Source organism: Parambassis ranga, chromosome 16, assembly GCF_900634625.1.
Source record: "Parambassis ranga chromosome 16, fParRan2.1, whole genome shotgun sequence".
Taxonomy (NCBI): domain Eukaryota; kingdom Metazoa; phylum Chordata; class Actinopteri; family Ambassidae; genus Parambassis; species Parambassis ranga.
Window position 1 is genome coordinate 12,544,248 of NC_041036.1, and position 21,662 is coordinate 12,565,909.

At 43.0% G+C, this 21,662-nt stretch overlaps 1 protein-coding gene across 3 annotated transcripts; it reads right to left on the reverse strand.

Annotated features, from left to right (window-relative positions):
- Positions 1–452: 452 nt before the first annotated feature.
- On the reverse strand, positions 453–20,570 carry nkd2b (NKD inhibitor of WNT signaling pathway 2b). Of its 3 annotated transcripts, none has more exons than XM_028425388.1 (10): positions 20,291–20,570; positions 20,150–20,176; positions 19,954–20,045; positions 4,075–4,135; positions 3,609–3,736; positions 2,396–2,491; positions 2,156–2,297; positions 1,940–1,997; positions 1,698–1,822; positions 453–1,590 (listed from the first exon to the last, which is right to left on the reverse strand). In XM_028425388.1, the coding sequence occupies exons 1-10, from the start codon at positions 20,313–20,315 to the stop codon at positions 974–976; spliced, it is 1,371 nt and encodes a 456-aa protein (XP_028281189.1). In that variant the 5' UTR covers positions 20,316–20,570; the 3' UTR covers positions 453–973. The 3 variants fall into 3 exon arrangements, with proteins under 3 accessions (XP_028281189.1, XP_028281190.1, XP_028281188.1); XM_028425389.1 differs by having other exon boundaries at positions 1,728–1,825; XM_028425387.1 differs by having other exon boundaries at positions 1,698–1,825.
- Between the last annotated feature and the right edge of the window lie 1,092 nt (positions 20,571–21,662).

The window sequence follows — 21,662 nt, forward strand, 5'->3', positions numbered from 1 at the left end:
TAGAATGGAACTGGCAATTAAAACAATCGAAATATGCCTTTTCATTCATATCGTTCATATCTGGCCTTTCTATTGTAGCAACATAGTTTAGCTGTAAAGAAGCATCAGATAATAAATAAAGAACAGACAGATGTCTGTTCATACTTAACATAATAATTTCCTATAAAATACATATAAAGTGCTGTCATTGCTGTTCTTTGTCCATCCACCAGCAGGGATACAATCTCATGTAGAAAAATAAACTCCTGCAATAATATAAATGAACTATATAAGGTTTATTAAAATATATAAAAGACAAAATACATATATGCATAATTATATCCATGATGACATATGCATATAGAGTAGAATAATTATACAGTAAAATGTGTTTACATATATAGATTTTTTTTTATACATATAGCAAGATACTTTTGCATTAAACTGGCAGTGGTGATTTTATACCCCCCCACCCACCACCCCACCCAAATAGGAAACCCCTCACTCCACAGCAGGCCTCCAACAGGAAGAGAGGCCTGTGTGAAAAGCTTGAGAGCAGCAGCACCTTTACACCTGAGATCCGTGTTTTGAAAAGGTCTCACACAGAAAATATTTTGACGTTTACTGTAGCTTCCTGGGACTTTAGCTTTAGAAGAGAAAGGGCTTTACATCAAAAGGCCGCTTCTCTTGTTTACTGGTAATGAGTGTGTGTGTGTGTGTAACGAGTGCAGCCATCCCAGCAGAAAACCTACAAAAACACTAAAACTGTGCCACAGAAAGTTTTGTTATTACATCCTTCTGGTCCATTATCATCTGCCATCACCGTCATGTTTTCTCAGTACATCTGCTCTCAGGATATATTCTGTAGGAGGAGAATAGAAAGATCCTGGACAGAGTGTGAGACGCTCCCATGGGATGACGTGAAGTCCTTCAGACTGGAGTGCTCGGTTGTGGTTGGTCCTGTACAGTTTCGGTGACTGCACACCGAAGGCGGTCATGTTTGGTGGTAATGGTGGTAGTGGTGGTGGTGGTGGTGTTCATGGTGATGGTGGTGCTCGTGGCGCTGGACCATAGGTACCAAAAATCCTGGGCTCCCAGGGGGGCCGGATGCCTGCTCTCTCTCCAGGCTCGGCAGTACAGAGGGCACAGGGGGTTGCTGCTGGGAGTGGGACTGAGGTGGAAGAGGGGCTTTGGATGGGGACAGGGCCTCTCTGGCTTTGGCCCGCACGCGTTTACTGTGACTGTATTGCAAAGGATGTTGGTGGTGGCCTGAGGGTTGATGTGGCATATGATACACATCCTGACCCCCGTGGCCCACAGCACTGCCACTGTGCAGCATTGTTTGCAGAGGTGGGTGGTAGCCATGGCATTTAGTGGATTTCCCCCCTCCGCTGCCTCCGATATTCCCTCCACCCCCTTTGTAGGTTCCTTTGGGGGATTTGAGGAACTGTGCGCCCTTACTTCGAGACTCTGTAGGGTTGTAGCTATCACTGATGACCTGTGAACGGCGCTGGTGAGCAACTTGGGCTTCTGGATCCTGGGAGCGTGAGCGGCTCTGGCTCTGTGAGCTTCGACCTTGAGTCTCCTGAGGGGGGAAGGCAGGGGTGGTTCCTGAGGGACAGAACAGAGACAGATTTGATGACAGCATTAACAATACTTACAGCCATTTCTGTTTATTATATAGAATATAATACAAGTCATTTGGATATGAAAATTACCTTCAAATCTGGAAGTGTAATTCTCGATACCTGCCAGGTCCAGGTAGTGATTCCTCCTCTCTGTGTTCTCATCCACACAGTAACGTTGACCATCAGCAGCTGCTTGCTCATTGCTCTGCCCTTTGCTGCTGTAAATGAATAAAAACACATAGTTTATATCATTATCTTACTATAAAAGTGGAGTAAGCCATTGTAACTAATAAACTTTTTCTAAACAGTGATTATCTATCTAAGGTTCTGACCTGATGTACGAGGACAGACGCTTGTCCGCTGAGCGTCCTTCCTCCTGGTGGCAACGATCTGAAGATTACAAGTTAGTTTGCTCTGTACTTGTTACTAACACCATTAGCAGTAGTAACTTTAAAGACTAACATTTGAAGCTTTGCTTACACAGCAACAAATAAGCAACACACTGGGATAATAATGTCTGAGTCATGGTGCTGTTTTTAGTTTTATACCTGCTCCTGTTTCTCTTCTGTGGCACCTTGGTTCTGGAGTGACAGTCAGTTTGACCCGCAGAGTCTTGCTCTTGTTATGGCAGGAGTGATTCACGGAGGCATCCACCACATCATAGATGGTGTGCATCAAACTGGACATGTCCTGTAACATGAGTTAAAGCACAGTCGGTACAGCTGATAGTCCGAAGAGGGACAAGAGCATCACAAAAGTGAGAGGCACACACACACACACACACTGACCTCTTTAGTAACTTTCCCACTGTTGTCAAAGTCATAGAGAGTGAAGATCCATTCCTGTCGGTTGTCATCCTCTACAGAGATATCACACTCCAGGTCCTACAGGATTACATGAGGATTACAACATGGGGCAGCAGAGTACAGTGGATTAGAGTCATACATGAAGGCGTTGTTCTGTGTTTAGCACATACAGAAATCTCCTGTTAGGGCTTAAAAGTATACAAAGTCACAGTTCAATTCATTCATGCTACACCACATAAAAATCTGTTTTTAAACATCTAAACTAAATACTGTATAATCCAGTTTATTGTTTCCACTCTGTGTGTGTGTGTAGGGTTGTAAAGAGATTTGGTGGCGAGCTCTTCCACAGTGACCTTGTCCTTCTACCATCCTCTACCAGGTAAAATGAGCATACGCACTATTCTCAGTTATAATTTTTTTGGTAGCAACTTGATTTCAGATGTATCTAGTAACATGGCCATGATTGGAAAAATACACATCTGGAATATAGGCCCCAGCTGCAGGCACAGTGGAGAACTGAAACTGTGTGAAAGAGCATGTGCATTTACAAGGGAGTGGCCCCCGGGGAGAGAGAGAGAGCTCTTTATGGAGTTACAATATTCTCCTCGGCTCACATAACCAGCAATGATCACCAAAGGGCAACAGTTCTGTAACACATGCAAAGGTTCAACATTACAATCTATTTATTCTATTTATTGGTCCCTAAAATTGAATCAGGATATGGTCTGGAGCGGCATCAACATACAGACAGATGTTCTGTGCACAGGGTGCAGGCATGCAGCAGCAGCCTGGCTAGAGGTTACCCACAATCCATTAACTTTCAAACCTCTGTTTAAGAAAATGCTTTCTCGCTGAAACACAACACGTGGCTTAGAAGAGACCTTTTTATGACCCAAAGTAAACCCCACATTGCATTTTGAGTCAGAAACACCATGGTCAGCTCCTCCACACAGGTGAATGTGCACTCGTGTCATTTAGATGCAACAAGACGCACATAAAATAAAGTCGAGCATGAGAGCAATATGTAAGCTTCTCATAAAGCAGGCCTGCACGGGGAATTTAACATGTTGCTGTGAGTTATGTTTCCCTTGTTTGCGATCATGTGACGAGCTTCTGACTTTTAATGTCATCGTACAAAATGAATGAACATATAAGCAGTGAAATGCTTCTGGTCCAATGTTACTACTGTACTTACATCCAGGCTGATGCGTTTCTTTCCTGAAGCTTTGGTGCCATCTCGAAGCCCCTCTCTCTCTCCATCCTCTGAGTGCAGGTACTGCATGTAGCTCTCACAGCCCTCAGCCTTCTCTGGAGGAAGCATCACTGATGACACAAGAGGATGCACCAACGTTAGACACACAAAATGGAAATTGGAAATGTTTATTTCAATAACACATGCAAAATGTGTTGAGATGGATTTTAAATGTTAAAACTGTGATTACAGAGCGGTGTTTTATATGTGTGTGTGTTATCCAGGGCCCAAAAAAGCCCAAGATTAACCCAGAGTATTACCGGTACATGTTTTTCAAGATAAAAAAAAACTCTTGTGGAGAAAGAGTAACTCAAACATTTTTATCTGTCATGCAGTGTTAGATGGAGGTATTACAACCAAAAAGTACAACCAAACTACCCAGCTTAACAAGACACCATTCTCTACCTACCCTCTAGGGGACAGTGTTGATCTGTGAATTGTCCTTCCTTCAGCTCACCATTTGGAAACTCCTAAGACAAGTAAAGAAGAGAGAGAGAGAGAGGGGAGGGGGAGGGGGTCAGAGATGTAAGTGAATCTACAGTTCAGACCACAGACACAGAGAAAACAAACAGTCCCAGCTAAAGCATTTCCTACTCAGATGAGCGGGAGAGAGCTGGAGGCTCCAGCGCGGCCAAACACTTTGAACATCTGCACGCTTATTGTGTTTCACTGTCTGGGACACAGCAGAGCGCGGCCACAGCCGAGCTTTCAAGATTCCTCCAAGCATTTCAAACGGATCCCTCACATCCATCAAAAAAGCTCATGATGCACTTCATCATCTGAGCCCTCTCTCTCTCTCTCTCTCTCAGCCAACCTGTTTATTCTCATCCTGCTTGACGCGAGAGCCACTGAGGAGAGTTTGATGGATGCCCAGAGTTTAGGAAAAACTTTTGTTGTATTTCTCACTTACAGTGTGACTCCAAGAAGTTTAGTTTATGTAAAACAAACCTCACAATGAGGCCTCAGCAACATTTATTTTGAATGGAGAATAATTGCCAGATGGAAGTTTCCATGCATAGGATGGGACTGATTAAATACACAGTTCCATAGCCATAAAACAAAAGCAGGACAAAAGGGGTGGAAAAGTAAAAAGGGGGGGGGTCCTGCTGTCATATGTGAATAATCTATATCCTGCATAAAACAGAACCACAATGTATTCATAACCATCCCACACATGTGCTAATGCAGACGCACACTAAGGCAAATGCAACACAGTCTCCATGCGCACACACACACACACACACACACACACACAGCCATTCTTTAATTACAACTGGATTGTGGAAACAATGAAAATTAAGTGCAGCACAGGCCCTAAACCACAAGTATTTAAACAACAAATGATTCATCTTATTTACGTCATTCTCGGTCCTCTAAGCTCCTCCACACACACTTTGAAATAAAATCTCAGCAGATTGAATCAAGGAGGCCCACTGAAATGAGACAAATAAAAAACAGATAGATGCTAGAAAACAAAAGAACTCCATGTACCTTCAACAGAGCAGAGGCTCGAGCGAGAGTCTGAACATCTGCATGCATTTAGGTGAACGAGCCCCCTCCCCTTTCCCTCTTTCTCAGAGTAATCACAGTGCCAGAGCTTGTGGTTCTATTTAACAATCTCAAAGCCCATGATTATTCCTCACTTCAGAGGATGATACCTCCGCCTGTAATCTGGGCCTGACCTTCACTGCTGAAGGGAGAAGGGGGCTGTTGAGTCTCAGGGTCAAGGATTGGACACCTATTGCAAATTAGCCACTAGAGACATTTCAGAGAAAACGGGAAAATTGGAGTCTAGCCTTGGGGAGAGGGGGGAGGGGGGGGGGGGGCAGGAGGTAAAGGGGAGGAAGAAAGGGGCACAAAAGGGGAAAAGGAGGGAAGGAAAGATAAGAGGAACAAAGATGGGAGAAGAGGGAGACACAGATAAGAGCAGAGGCAGAGGAGGATGCTGTTCCTGAGATAGGGCCTATCTGTTGCTGACTCCAGTTTCTAGGAGCTCAGTGGGAGACATGGAGGTGGGCTTTTAGAGGCTCTGGAAGGCTTCTGGGAGAGGTGGAGACAACTGGTACAACTTCCTGGGCCCCAAACAAGAAACAGTTTTTAATCATCACACACACTAGAAACAAAACAAGAGTGCATACACACAGAAAATACACACAGTCTCCATCTTCTGTGGTTTCTGCAGCCAAGTTGTTGTTTCCTTTCTACACTGGCTTCTTTTATCTCCACACTCTTTGTAGTGCAGTCCCCTAATGAAGGGCAGTGTGTAAGGAAGAGGGAGTTCACAGAGACACACTGTTCAGCAGCTCAGAGGAACATCAAAAGACAACCATTGATTCTTCCCACCCTTGTTCCCATGAGGGTGCACACACAGCAAGGTATAAGCACCTCTAAATGAAAGACAAGATTCAGCGCTAAATGTAATGAAACGAATCAATCAACCAACTGCCGAAAGTAAGTCTTATCTTTAATTAAAATTCAGATGCCGGGAGACGTCTTGCCGAGTGTACAATGAGGGGAGCAGCAGGGCTTGTGTTGAACACATGGTTCCCCACCACCACCACCACCTCCATGCTCATTACATCCATCGGGGGAGCTAATGAGAGAGCAGGCTGGGTCTGACCGCAGTCTGCAGTTTAACGTCTAAACACATGGCAACTCCATCCACATCGCCCACGGTGTCGGCTCAAATCTGCCCGCCACATGTGTAATTAACTGCTTTATGGCATCTAGCAGCTCTCATTCTTTCACTATCAGATCACAAACTGCTCTGTAGGCTTCGCAAATCTGTTAGCATTTTGAAGCAAAAGCATTCCTCCTTTTTCTTTTTTCCACCAGTGGTGTACACCTGAAATCCTCGATATAGACGTCTAAGCAGTGTGTCATATTAGGTGAGAAAGACACATGAAAAAGTGCACGTGTGGGACAGACAGTGACAGGAATGACAGGGGAATGATAAGGTATTAGATCTCCACTCTATTAAAAAAAATACAGTGGAAATATGCACTGACAGTGTTCCATGTAAACAGGTTCTGTCTCCCGGATGCCTTGACATAAGAGACAGAAAGAAAGGTGTTCCTGTTTAATGCAGTCGTTCTGCCAAGCTTCCCTAAAGCCTCAGCCTACTGCCCGACTTTTATGTGGGATAGGGTAACCAGGGGAAGCTTTCATAGCTCCCTACCAGGTGACATCAGACATCCCCCAGCAGTCTCTCTCTCTCTCTCTCTCCCCCCACCCTCTGCTTGCCTACCACCCATCCTCCCACTGGAAAACACTGCACATCTTTGTTCTCATATCGCCCCCTCTAACTCACCCCCTAAATATATAAGTGCACACATTTCTTTTGGTCCATTCTTCACACCATACGATGCATTTCGTGATGAGTGATTTCGGAAAAAAGCATCTTCAAAAATAAGGGTGAATATTGTTTACACAGTTCTTCTGGCCTCGGGGTATGAAATATGGCAACTTGATCAGATGTCTGGATGCGTATCCAAGTACAAACATATGCTAGAAAAATACAAAACAACAAACTGTCTGCTTCCTTGTCGGCAGATTTTTTTAAAATACTGCAGCTTACTTTTTAATAACACTAGAACTAGCATAAACATGTAACTTTGCATTACTCTGTACAGTTTCTTATCCTTAAACCAGACCAACAATCCCAGATATTTTCTTAATTTGATGCAGAGTGTGCAGCTAACAGTGGGAGTTCTCCTGGACCTTCACAGTTTAGTCATCTGGAAGTGACACTTAAGAGGGCACCACAGGAAAGCCTTGATGACCACCAACCTACCAGCATTCCTGCTCCCATTGACCATTAGCTGCATAGGGATTGTGAAGTTTTCTCCACTAATGAAAATGAGGACCAACCAGATTCAATACAAGGAAAAAGAACACCAGTTCGTAAACAAACTGCATACTCTTATGCATACCAGAGAGTGAAACTGGAGAGGGAGTGGGGCCAATGAGAAATAAAAGCCCTCCATTCCAGAAGAAACCAACCTGGCCTTGACTCAAAACCAGATGTGAGCAGTTATACTAAGGAGAGGCAAGGGAAGAGAGAGAGAGAGAGAGGGAGATGAGGGGTGGAGAGAGAGGGGGAAGGGGCTGTGACTAAAATATGGGGAGCTAAAGAGAGAAGGCAAGTTGCACAACTTCTGTCTCTCCTCTTGCAAGACAGTCAAAGAACTAAATGTTTGTCTCCTGATGGCTCAACAGAAACTCTTCAGTCTTTGTTTCATCAGACTTTCATCATCATTATGGTGCTCATGCAGGGTCAAGAGACCACATTTAGTATTGTAGCTGTGTATAATGCAATACCCAACATACAGCAGTGTATTGTTTGTTTTAGTAAGAACATTTATAATCATGAAAGTGCCAAAAAATACAGTTACTCAAGCAGCTGGCTCCAAACTGAGTCAATGCCCTTTTATATTAAAAAGCCAATTTTTAATGTGACTGAGTTTTTAATTCCTGGGGCTTAATATCATGCATAAATCAGGGAGACATGTCGGTGCCATTAAAAAACAATAGCTACCTAATCAAACATCCGTCTGCCTCAGCTCCACTTCCTTGTTTAAAAGCGGTGCCAAGATGCTGCTCTTGAGGAACTCTATGAGTGACCATGAACTTACAGTATATGGCATATAGAAACATGCATCATACCTGAGCCAAGATTAATTATTATTAAGAGTTTAAAATCTAAGGTCAGGCCTTACAATGGTAACCTTTGCCTTCAAAGTATTTTATCTATGCATCAGTGTGCCCCAACATGTCTTTCTATGAATGGAAATAAGATCAGAGCAGAATGCCATCCTGTCATCTGGACTAGCCCCATGCGGCTGAGATGGCCCAGATATGGCCCTTTCAGGGTAGCAGCAGGACTCTCTCTCTCTCTCTCTGAGGTCAAACAGGAGGAAAAACCTCTCTCTTGGCAGGACATGAATCACTTGGGCGAAGCCTCTCCGGTCCTAGTATAACAACAGCTGTGCTGAGAGATGAGCATGCCTGCCTGTCTATGTCAGAGCAGCATGTAAACCACTGAAAGTCACCCGCTCCCCTCCTCACCCTATCGCTGAGCTTTCTGTCACTTTGATTATGACCTACTGGACGGTATAAACAAAAGATTAGCATCTTTGGCTGACCACCCTGCATCTGTCACCAGTGCTGTAATCAGGTTGCCTTCATTAAAATGGGCTTTGATAGGAGTCTGATGTAATGCAGTGCCCTGCTCTCAGCTGTCACATCAGCAGCTACTGTAAGGTCTTATAGGAACCATGTGCTTCATACCATACCACAAATCTGGGTCAGGTTAAATTATATAATTATATAATTCATAAAAACTTTTCATCATGTTTGATCAAATACCACAAAGAGGGGAAACTCAAAGTAGCTGTCATGTTTCACTGTTTCCAAAAGACAAAACACACACACACACACATTATGGCTGCACTACAGAGACCATGTTGCTTTAACGCACTGGTGAGCGAGCTTTACTGCTGCATTACAACACTATAGGTTGGTGATGTAATGCAATACACCTCTACATAAGACTTTTATAATGCCCTGTGTAATACACACTGAAATATTGAATATTTAATATTTAATGATCTCCTCAAACAAAAGTTGAGTATATGGGGTCTTTAAACAGTTAATGTAAAGATGGCTTATTTAATTTTGTTCTGTGATGTGAATAAAAAAAAGTATGTTATGCTTATGTTGAGCATAAAATGAAGGACTTTTCGATACACACTGAATACAAACATCAAACAGTCCTCAGGGAGAGCCACCTCTCATCCAGTAGTGTATGTTGATAAGAAAATATTTTCATAATGTCTGACCAGCAAAACATATTTGAGAAGATTTAATTATTCAAACAGCCCCTACTGCAGCACCAGACATCGAAAAAAAAAAAAAAAAACCCACAAAAACTAGACAGAAACAAGGCACGTACATATTTGAGCACACACGCCCTGACAAACAAGAAAGAAGCAGAATGCACAAGGCAACGGCATATCAAAGCCAGTGTGGGACTCAAACAGGATGTTCCTCTGTTTCTGGCCTCCATGTGAAATTCTGTAAGCTCCCGCGCAGGCCCCTGGCTCTTAAGCCCGGCCAATGGGGAGCGCGTCCAGGCCGATAAAGCTGAGGGGATTTGTTCCACATTCCACAGGCCCTTTAAACAACACAGAGGATCTCAGAATGCCAGGTTTTGGGTGAGGCAGCTAGGACGCCAATCCTATTAAGATCCAAAGGTAGGTAACTTCTACAAGTGTCCAGCTGGGCAAAATTTGAACCAGGCCAGCCGCAGCCCAGGTTTTAGTGTATATCTTCTTTTCAAACTGGTCTGTCAGTTACAGTCAACAAGGCTTTGTACACTCTTCGCCGCCTTGTGTGTTTCTGCCACGTTAAAAACCATTTCAACACAATCACTCTCACCTGTAGGGCGATTTTTGTGCACTGTAGTCAGTGTCGGGTTTCCAGCTGTCTGACTAGTATTGAGATGTCAGTTGTAATTGCTCTCACCTGTGAGATAACCACCGACACCACTGTTTTCACTGCTCATTTTGTTAAGCTGCTAGAGATTTGAGTCACAGCTTTGAAAAGCAGGCCTGGCAGTTCATAGGGGCGAGGCTCTGTGGTTGGAGGCTGGTGGAGCTACAGGCGTACAGTGCTCCTGTGGGTGACTGAGAAATGTAAACAAACCATGCTGGGGAAGGACAGCTGCACACCACTGTAGATGAGGAGCAACATCGCACGGCCTTTGTGTGTGTCACATGGTTCACAACCTGTTTTGTCTGATACACTCCTTCAGCCCTACAAGTACCTCTTTGTCATTACCGTCATGTTCCGCATGTTCTTATGGGGGGATTATGAACTGAAGGTTAAGTGGATAATTTCATAAAAATCATTGTGGATTATTTTGGTCAAGTTTGCATTTGTAGTGACATCTCAACCGATTAATCACTACTTAAAACTTTCTCCATTACTTTGGTTAACTTAATATTTAGTTAAATATGTAAACTAAATATCTTCAATATTTAATGTATTCTTTCAGCATCATTTGTTCACCATCTTAAGGCATTTTATTTGCGATTTTATTTTTTAGCAACATCTCCAATTTATTGCTTTAAAGCTGTTTCAGGGATTTGTCTGTTATCTGCTTGTTATTTATTGAATTCTCTCTGCGTCATCATGTTTCACTCTCAGTTGCGGTTATTGAAACTTTCTGACCATGTGTGTTATTGATACACATAACTTTGAAGCTGCTCACTTGAATCTACAGGCACTCCTGCTGTTAAAAGCTTGAGGGTTTGTGATTGAGCTGACTGCTGGTTTCCAGAACTGTGTCTTCCCGCAGGATAAGAACAGGTTTAGGGTCAAAAACCACTGCTCCACAGTCCACTAGTTACTGCTCCCTATGGGTAACCTACTCAGAGAAGGGCAGATGCATATGAGTAAACCACAACAAGAGGAGCGTATGGAGCCGTAACCAATCTGCTAGTAATGTAGCATGAACTCAACACATTCATCTGGAAGGCATATTGGGAAATGAACAGTTGTAGTACTGTAACTGCTATCAGTGCACTGAACCCTGGTGGTGGTGGTGGTGGTGGGGAATAGGGGTGCAGGCTTGCCGGTCAGAGACAGCCAAAATACATCACTCACTGTAGCAGGATGCAACGCATAAGGCAGGCGTGCAGGCAGAACCTCGAACTCATCTGCTATAGCCTAACTATTCTCAGTGGCACTTGCCAAACCTCAGGTCCCAGGAGACACCACTTGTTTGCATAATTGGTACTGTTCCTCCTCACTATGAAACAGGCCTATTTAAGGCTTGGGGCCATCCTGTCATGGGTAAAAATGTCTTTGGCACCGCAGACTGTGGCATAGTTTTTGACACTAAATATCTTAAATCTGACAAAAAAAACCCAGCTGCCTATCCAAAGTCGCAGCATGCCTTTTATCTTCTTTCTCTCTTGGATGTTGTGTGGCTGTCCAATACCGCTGTCTCCTCTAACCGGCATGGTTTGCCAGTCTCAAAGACCACGAGAATTCTTGACACTGCAAGAACAGGCTTAATTCCAAGCTGTGAAGTTCCTCACAGGCTTGGAACTGGACAGGGGGTCATTCCAGGGTCAACACCAAGTGTTTTCCAGAGGATTCCTAAAAATACACTCCTGCTGGGCACAGGAAGCAGAAGCGACTCCATGATCTTCAGACGATGTGAAGGAAGCCTGGATATGTAAAATGGACCGTTGCCAGCAGGCCACGGGCTGTAATGCTTTGGCATATGTGAAGTAAGTTCCCATGAAAATAAGGGACCAAGTTGAAAGCTGAAGAGGAACAGATGAGATGTAGAAAAAATAAAGAAGCAAATGGGCCAATTACTGAGGCACCAAAAATCATGCAAAGCCCATTCATATTTCTGCTGAATTATTCTCAAAGAAAATGAACATCCAAACACAGGAAGAAAGGACGTGTGGGTATGCACCATGAGCTTTAAAGCCTCATGGTGCAAACCACAAACTATAATTCTTATATGTGACACATCACACAAACATGCCCAGCAGAGGTTTTGAGGCCACAGTCAGTGAGACTGTAATATCGGTTCTTCTTCGTTTTGGACTGAGGCTTCCATGTGTGCACTTTAGTGACCTGACAGACTAGCTGTGTGTCTTAAACACTGTTCCCCAGTGTGAAATTCTGAAACGTAATTCATCCATGGCGCAAGCAGAGATCAAAAGGCTACGGTGCAGAGGGCAGCTCAGCTCAGCTCCTCCTCCGTCTCCTGCTCAGCTTTCTCAGCACAGAGAGCTGCTGCTTTCAGAGCCATAATTACAGAAACCAGGTCTATGGGGCTACAAACGAGCAGTCTGCACTTAAACTTGTGCTGCATTTGCTTAGTATTAGTTTTCTTATCTTATCTCCGGTATAGCGCTACAAGCCTCATGGAGCCTTGCTCTCTATCACACACAGCATGTCTGGAGGCAGTCCACTTGAAGCACAAGTGTTACCCTCAGTGTCTGATAAAAGTTCTTTAAAGAGGATTTATGCTTCAAAAAGCTGAAGGTGCTGATGTGCAATAACACTTTAAAAGCTATGAGATAATCAGGTGCTACCAGGATAGAGCTGTTCTCAAAGCTGAGCATGTGACAGTGAGGGTAAAAGTTCAGATATTCTGATACACTGGCATTTTTGAAGTGATAGGATCAGTTGGGCCCCTATAAACACAAAGAAGTAGGTGCTGGTTATAATGAAAGATCTTGCTGAGCTACATATTCATTTATACACAGGCTCTCTCTGTCATTCAGAAACACATTCTGGTGAGTGCATGTTCACAAAAGTCACCAGTCATGAAATAACATGAGAGTTTAGAGTAGATGTACCACCTATAAGCAGATGGTGTCTCTGAAAGGCTCTCAGTGAGGGGGGCAGGCATCTCAAGGAGAACTGCTGTTTGTTTGAATTGAGCCTTTAGGTAAACATGTTACATGGCACACAGGGCCAGGTCAGCTTTTGAAGTGGACGGGCTCAGGAAAAAAATGGGTGGGGGAAGAAAAGAAGGCTGCCTTCAGAGGAAATGGGAACAGAGGCCTCTTTCAGCAGTGTTTCATCCTCTCACAACTTTTCTGCCACATACAAAAAGAGCTCAAAAGGTGTTTTGGATATATTACCACTGCAGATTGTGAGAACTGCTGAGGTCTTATTTCTTCTTCTGAACACACAATCATTTTTTTCCAAATTAAATTCACTCTGAAAAATTATCACCCATGACAAAAATAACCGCTTCCTTTTTAATGGATGGAGGGTTTTGATGACGGGAACAGGTTTGTGTAACAAAAGTTTGAAGCTATTCCCCATCGGAGAGGAATGTGTTGTACAGAAGGAGGGCCAGGCCTGTGCTGTCTGCAGAGCCCGGATCCAACCTTTGAAGCCGCTATGTGTTTCAACAGCTAACCACTTTCAGATGGGACTGTGGTGTTTTATGAGCTGAGTAATAGCGATACCTACACATGTGCAAGCCTGGGGTCCCAAAGAGGGGAAGGCTCAGCTCAGAGTAGAGAGGAAGGCTCCTCGGGGGTCTGGGTTAGGCCCTGTTTGATAAATCTGCATGCCGTGGTTTTCTGTGTACAGACAGGACAATGGATGGAGAGTTCTGCTTCAAGGTTACCTTGAGCATCAAAACAAACCGGGTAAACATATTGCTATAGTCAGCTATATCACTAAGCCTATAACACACTTAGACTTTGCTTCACGTGACAAAGCATTTCAGCAATGAGTAAGAATGCCAGCAGCTCTGAGCTGGGCATAAAGTTTATGAACATGGAGGAAGGATGAAGTTTCGTAGCATTCATTGCTGACCCTGAAGGCATCTTGACACTGAACAACACTGAAAGTGATGAAAACAAAGGCCAAGAGGAGGTGTACAGTGCATCAAGACATGAAAGGTGCAAGCAAGTAGACTTAAAACTGCAGTTTACATAAATGAATTTTTCTGGCTTTAATTTGGTCTGCCTTTAAATATGATTTTTCCTACAAAAGCAGAGTTAATAGTGCTGTCCTCCACAGTGGTATTTTTGTTTCTCTATGCCTATGTTGTGTAAGATATATAAGTCAGGCCTCGTTGACCTATATGGAGGCCATCTCAAGTTTCCTCTGGTGCAATTCAATAGATAATAAATTCATGTCAAAATGAAGAACATCCTGTCCTCTTTACAGAATAGAATAGAATAGAATAGAATAGAATAGCACACAAGGAAACCCCCAGACTCCCGTTCAGTCTGTTAACATTTAAACATATTGAACACCAACAGGCTTATGCACTACACTCACTGAGTATGTAAATAAAACAATGTAATCAATTATCAATGGTTATAATGACAGCATATAATAACACCACGAACAACCATAACTGAAAAAATATAATATTCCCCAGGCTGCGCTAAGGCTTGCGAAATGAAGTCCACTTGGAAAAGAACAGGGGTTTATGTGGAAACATACCTTACACACTAAAATGTAATAACCTTTGAGTCTCCTGGTGTTTTACTTGGCTGGGGGAGCACTAGATCAAACACAGACTTGGATCCAGCAGCCTATGCCAAAAATGTCAGCGCTAAGCACTGGACTCCAGCTTCAGGTATTTTCTTTCCCCTGGCAGGGAGCAAAAGTAGAGACGCAGACCAGTATTAACCCTCCAAGGGGCTGCCCCCAACCACCACCAGCACACTAACCGTGCTAGAGGAAGTGAGGTCTCCCTGCTGTCATCAGTGACCACGCACGTCTAGGTCATGCAGCGTAACTGAAACCATGGAGCATGCTCCAAAGGAGAAATATCTACATGTGATTGCATGATTGATGACTTGCTGCCATCCATTCATGTAGAGCAACTCTCCGAGGTACTCAAACAGATATCTCATACATTTCACGAAAAGCAGTCACAGTGATGTGATGATGGGTATGAGGTAACTTTACAGGCAACAGAGCTTCGTTCCATATGTCTGCAGATAGGAACTCCAATAATGAAGGAAGTGGAACAACTGTCACTCCTCTTGTCTAAATATATTTTCTTCTCCTTTGAGCTGCAGGGGAAATTTAAATGATTATATGTGCCAACGGTGTGGCTGTGTGGATAAAATGCTGTTATGGTATGATAACAGTTGTCATCAAACCAAAAGGGCCTGTCAACAAGTAATATCTATTCTAAATATGGAGGCTGATAGAACTATTACAATACTCTTGGCAATGTATCTGAAATGCCACCTACATGCATTTATTCATACTAATACATGTATTAAAACACTGAAGCCAGTCGACAGGCTTAGCTTAGCACCAAGGCAGAAAGATATATAGTGGATGGCCTGAATAATTAACCCTTCATATCTCGGTTGTATAGCAGTGCTTTCAGGGTTTCAGGACACATGGCAGCAAGTAGGTGAGGAACTCTTAGCAGAGTAATATGACCCTACTTCATGACTCCCTTATTCCTTTCCATAGTCATAGTGAGCTTTTTTCATTAGCACTGGTCATAGGGGAATTACGGTGAAAGAGAGCAAACTGCTTCAAAGCACTTCAGACAGTATAAATATCCTCAGAAAAATAAACATTTAATCTGCAAGCGGTGTTCTAATGTCTTTCTCCATTAGGCCCAGGCCACACAAACCACCGCGTGCCTCTCACTCACTCAAATATACAGACTGAGAGGGAGAGAGGGACTTGACCTCTGACTCAGAGGCGACACCATACTTACTTAACCATTCAAACATGAAAGAAGGGGCAACAAAGAAAGCACCTCACAGTCTGGAAGCAAGCCAGGTGATGATGTTTACACAGAGAGGTTAATGTTTGTTCTAAACAAATGGCAACCAACATAGAAAGAACTCCCATGACAGCAGATTGATTTACATGTTTAACAGCTGTTACAAGTTAATATGGACGGTAAGGTGAGATGAGATCAATGGTCAGCTTCTGTCCCCCTAAACAAGGCAGTGGACGAGGCAGATGAGGCTCTGCCTTTCTCGCCTTCCCCCACTACCTTTAAAACCCTCAAATATCTCCCATAAGAAAAAAAAAAACACCCGTAACCCCTGTTCCTCCTCCTCCTCCTCCTCCTCTTTTCCTCTTCCCCACCACCCCCCTTCCCACCACAGCCCCTCTCCCTGCTCCAGGATTTTGCTGTACAAACCAGGAACAGATGTCTGCCGGGGCCGTGCTGAAAGACCCCGCTGTTCTGGATGCCAGCCACATGCTTTTCATTCAGAGATGAAGGCTCACAGCTCGCCTTCTTGTGAAGCCAATTTCAAAAAAAAAGAAAAAAAAAGAAAAAGAAGAGGTGGAAAAAAAACAAACTCTCCAAATGCCTTCAAGTCTCTTCAAAAGCAGAACATATATGAGCACACCGTTTTTGTCTCCTTTCCACCATATATTGTTCCCTTTGTGGATGTTTTCCATTTGTGGTTTCAGATGAAGCAAAAGTAAAAAGTCACAAGAAGCTGTTGTCAAAAATACTTCTTGAAAGTATTTATTGAAGTACATGAAGACTTCAGGAGCTGTGCAGGGCACGGAAAACAAAAAAAATGACCTCAGTTTTTAACTTGCAGCCATGTACTGAAAAATAAAGTGTCGTTTAGAGCCATAGTTTTAAGATTACACAGACATCCCAGCCTCAGATCCAAATCAAATACTGCTAAGTCAAAATTAACGTGGCGACTACAAGATATACCCCAATGCCCAGCAGCAAAACTGTCCAAACAAAACATCAATTTTCAGCAGAATCACCAAATGAGGATTTTTTTATATATAAGAGGAAAATCTTATTCACAAATTCCAAATGAATGTTGAAAAAACATTACAATTAGTTTAGTGAGCTGCTTGGGAACCATGCTCTTAAACCTAATTTATTATTGAAGGGTGAGCACTATGTAACTCTCTGTAAGTCAACATGAATTTGTGTCTTGGAGCTTTTGGCACATTGGATCCAACTAAATCCACTAACTGAGACTTTTCTTTAAAAACTTCGAGTGTGAAATTATTAACCTTTCAGCTGAATAATAAAGGTCTTTTTTGTGGAGTTTAAAATGTCAACACACTCCTTTTTCACAGGCCAAGTCTGTGGGAAGTTTTGAGACAAAAGTTGGTGCTGAAAGGCTGAATTAGCCTGTCAATATTTGGGCACTCAAGCATGTGTGTTTGAAACCTGTGTGTGTGGGTGTGGGTCTGTTTGTGTTCACTCTTCACAGTGCTCTTCCAGTAATATGTACAGGTTTTTAGCTATAATTTACCAGTTTCAATAACTACAGTGCACCACCTTGATCTCACCTGTAAGGCTTCGACTTCACACCAGGTGCTTGAACAAGTAAAACTCGTCTTAGAACACCTGCAGAGAAGTGTCAAAATGATGACTGTAGCCTGGATGAATGAAGTCATCCTGCTGAATCACACTTCCTTTTGTCCCCTAATAACCACACTTTAAGGAGCCTATAGGATTACACACAGGGGGGGCTACCTTACAGCTGCAATCTGTAATCATGCTTTGCAGTAATATCAATATTTAAACAGGTCTTGAAGCCTTTCATCTTTTGTTATTTCTTGTTAAGACGCAGCAAAGCATTGACCATTTGCCAAAAATGACTGCTTTATTGCAGAGTTTTGATGTTGGGCACACAAATGTTTCTTCTTCATCTTCTTCTTCTTCTTCCTGGAAGCACACTATCCTGCTGCCCAACCCCCCAGGACAGGGCAGGGGGATTGAGGAGTGAGGGTTCGAAGCCTCCACTGATATCAGAGCCCTTTATAACTCCCAGTTCTGTGCTTTGAAGTTGCAGCCAGACAACTCAGGAATCCTACTCCCCCATTTGACAATGAGGAGGGGGGGGGGGGTGGTCAGAGTTCAACTGTGTCTTTGGCCAATCACCTCCTATATGAAATAATAATTTTAACAATCTCTGCAGCTCACCAACCCAGATCTAAACTACTGTCTGGTGACGGCCACATGCTGGAACTGAAAGAACACTTCAAATGTTTTCTTTCTAGTTTGACTTGTTTAATCATAAACTCTAGACACCTAACAACCCGCAATCCAATAATTATATCTGGAAATGTGACAAGGTAATAAGATCCTTGGGAGGAATTAATTAGCTCAACGTGGGATCAAACGAGGAAACAGTGCTGCTGTCTTACAGCGCAGATAAATACCATCTGCATGGAAAGAATGAGAAACTAGGGCTGTGTGGAAGGAAAAAGATCCCCGGGGACATCATTCATCTTTACATTAATGCAGGTATGATTTCAAACAGCATGAATAGAGCTGTCACTGTGTATGAGCAGGCTGCTGTATACTGCCTCCGCGATACAATAGTGAGCTGATGTGGAAGATACGATGGAAGCATCGGTTTCATTCTGGATCGTAAGCAGCAGCTGATGCTTGGTATCAGGGCTGCAGGGCTTAGCATGTTTATACTGTGGTATGTAAAGTGCACAAAAATACAGAAAAAAAAGTTTTTAGATTTTTGGTGTGTCCTTACAGAGCAAAACCTACAGATATCTGATTACAACAGGAAAGCAGCCATGAAAAGGTGATAGCACATGTGTAGAGAAACCTGAGTAGTCAGTGCAGAAGCTTGTGGATTAGGGCTGTGTGTATTGGCAAGAATCTGGCAATAAGATACATATCATGATGTAATAACATGGCTTTTTTTACTATCCAGCTTCTATCAATCACGTTAATGTATAAGTCAGCATATTGCAGGGAGCTGGAGAGTTAAAAGCTGATAGTCGTTCTCTGACAGAGCCTCTAATGTAACCGGCTAATGACACAAAATAAATCAGCAGCCTGACTTTGATAGAAGTAAGGGTGGGACCCACCTACTAATGAGTGCCAAGCTTATGCCTTTGGTGGTTTTCCTTCGAGGTAGTGTGAACTCAGACTCCTCTGAAGCAGAGTAAAGTTCTCCTTTAATTTGCCACGAGTGGGCGGTTTATAGCCCTGATATAATCCATAACTCTTCCACTATTACAACCACCTACCTCACTGATTGTCAGTGCCTCTGTGTGAGCGTCTTGCGCTTTCTGTCTGAGAGCTTTGAGACTCCTGAACCCCTCAAAACGACACACTAATTGAAGTGATGTAATGTTATGCCACAGAGGGCTGCCCACTGGGAGCTGCATTAGAATGGGAGGCATTGAGGAAAAAGACACAGCCCTGAGTCATGATGCCAGCAGCCACAAGAGCAAACTTTATATCCTTCAGTCTGAGAAACCACTACCTTTCCATCCTGTGTGTGTGTGTGTGTGTGTGTGTGTGTGTGTGTGTGTTGCCAAGCCGCTTCACACACACAGGGCTCATAGTTGTCATAACCCATCCAATGATGCTGGCAGGGGAATAACCGCTGCAGTGTTGTCCCAGAGCCAGACATGACAGAAAGAACAACAAGCTACAACACTGCAAAGACATCAGCATGCCTTCACACATGCCTGTGAATACAGTGTGCTTCCACTTCACTTCCACAAGTTCTCAGATCAGCTTTCAGGGAGCGGGGAATGTAACAGCTACATCCAGACAGCTTTAAGTGCTCGACAGACTCATCATCCCATCAGCAAATGCAAACACACACAAAACACACACACCTGGCACAATACTCATTTTTCCCCAGTAATGCACAGAAGGTGGAAAACAATAATCAATCAATCAATTAATTAATTAATACTTACTCTTTGTGAAACAAATGTGGGATTCAAATATCATAATAGACTTTGTTGCCACTTAACTACACAAACGTGAAACCAATACCTGCATGTTCTTCAGCTTGTGGTCCGCTGCGCTGTACCTCTCACATTCCTCCATCCCTCTCCGGAGGAAGGCATTCACAACAAAACTGTCTCCTGAGACATGAAGGACAGTACACACCGATCAGCAGGCACACATCTCAGCTGTATTTAAACCTTTATTTACACACGTTACAGCAAATAATGCAGCAAAGTCTCACCTTCAGGGTTTTCTCTGCGCTTGCACGCTGTGGATCACACCAGGAGGCATGGGGATGTCAACCAAACAATCGTTAGTGTTTCTGTGTAACTATCATTATGAAATCATGCCGTGCATTGCTCTCAGGTCGGACCTGTCTTACCATGTTTTGACTGAAGTTTGCCCATCCTTCAAGTCCTTCTTCCCTGGATCAGTAAAGGGTACTCCGAATCCCGACAAGGACACAAAAACAGCCTCCTGCTCTCTACATGTTCACATTGTGTTTGTTTAGCGGGAAGAAAAGTCCAACTTCATCCAGAGGCGGATCATTAAATCGCGCGTTCATTGAAGCTTCAGCTGTAACTGAGGTGATCGAAGAAGAAACCCAGTGAAATGAGCGCGCATCCGCTGTCTGTCTGCCTTTAGGCTTCACTTCAGTGCAACTGATGAGAAACCGCTCCAACACAGGACGGAACGAAGAACACGTGTCAAGCCAGAAAATGACGTGAGGCGCTTCCGGTTCAGACTTAAAAAAAAAAAAAATAAATGAATAAAATAAAACAGATATTTAATAAAACGTGGTAGAACATTCAGGATGTGGAGAATATATGGAACTGTAGGGTAAGGGAATTAAAATGAGAATGTAAATATAAATCGTGTTTCTAATCCCAACAATTTATAACTATCTGTTCAAAAACAAAACAAAACGTCTAAAAAAATGCCTAAGCAAAAATACAACAGAACAAATACATAGTACAAATGGCTTAATATGCATAATGTACAAAATTGAACTGAGGAAAAAATACATTTTCCCCCATACATGACACAAAATTTAGTAAATAAGATAAAAATTCCGTTTACAAACGCCAAACGAACTTTTATTTTGAAGCGCCCATTTCAGCTTCCGGTTGTATATTTGGTTCCGCTTGACGCATGGGACGCTGGTTTGGCAGCTTTTAAGTGTCGCTGAAAGTAAAAGCGCGTCCTGTGCTGGTGTGATTTTCCGTACAGCTCCATTCATGTTTTTCAAAGTAGATACACGACATTCATTGAAACAATGCAGTTACTGTTTTTATGTATTTTGAGCAGTCATGTTCTCTTGTCCAGTCTCTTGGACTCAATTGCCTGTAATCAGAATAACATTATACATGCTGGACCAGTCCAGCTCACTCTGGTTTTTACATTACTTGTGTGTAAATATTGATAGTATCACTATCAGGAGTAGTTTGTGTCTTTTCTCATTTCCAGTATTTTTTTTATGTTTTGTTTTAGTACGTGCACAACAGATGCTAAAGATAAACTGTTGTTTATTGAAGAGAACCAGGAAGAACATGTTGTACCAGGCATCAAAGCTCCTCAGCAGTTGTATAGTTTGTTTCCTCTGAAGGCGGTAAAACAGGACACATGGCAAGTGTTATAAATATTCCTTTATAACGACATCCTTTTGCTCAGTGTAAAGCCGTGAATGTCAGTGATTGTATATGTTCCACTGCTGTGCTAATTATACTTAAAAGCATTGAAAGATGTTTCTTTGT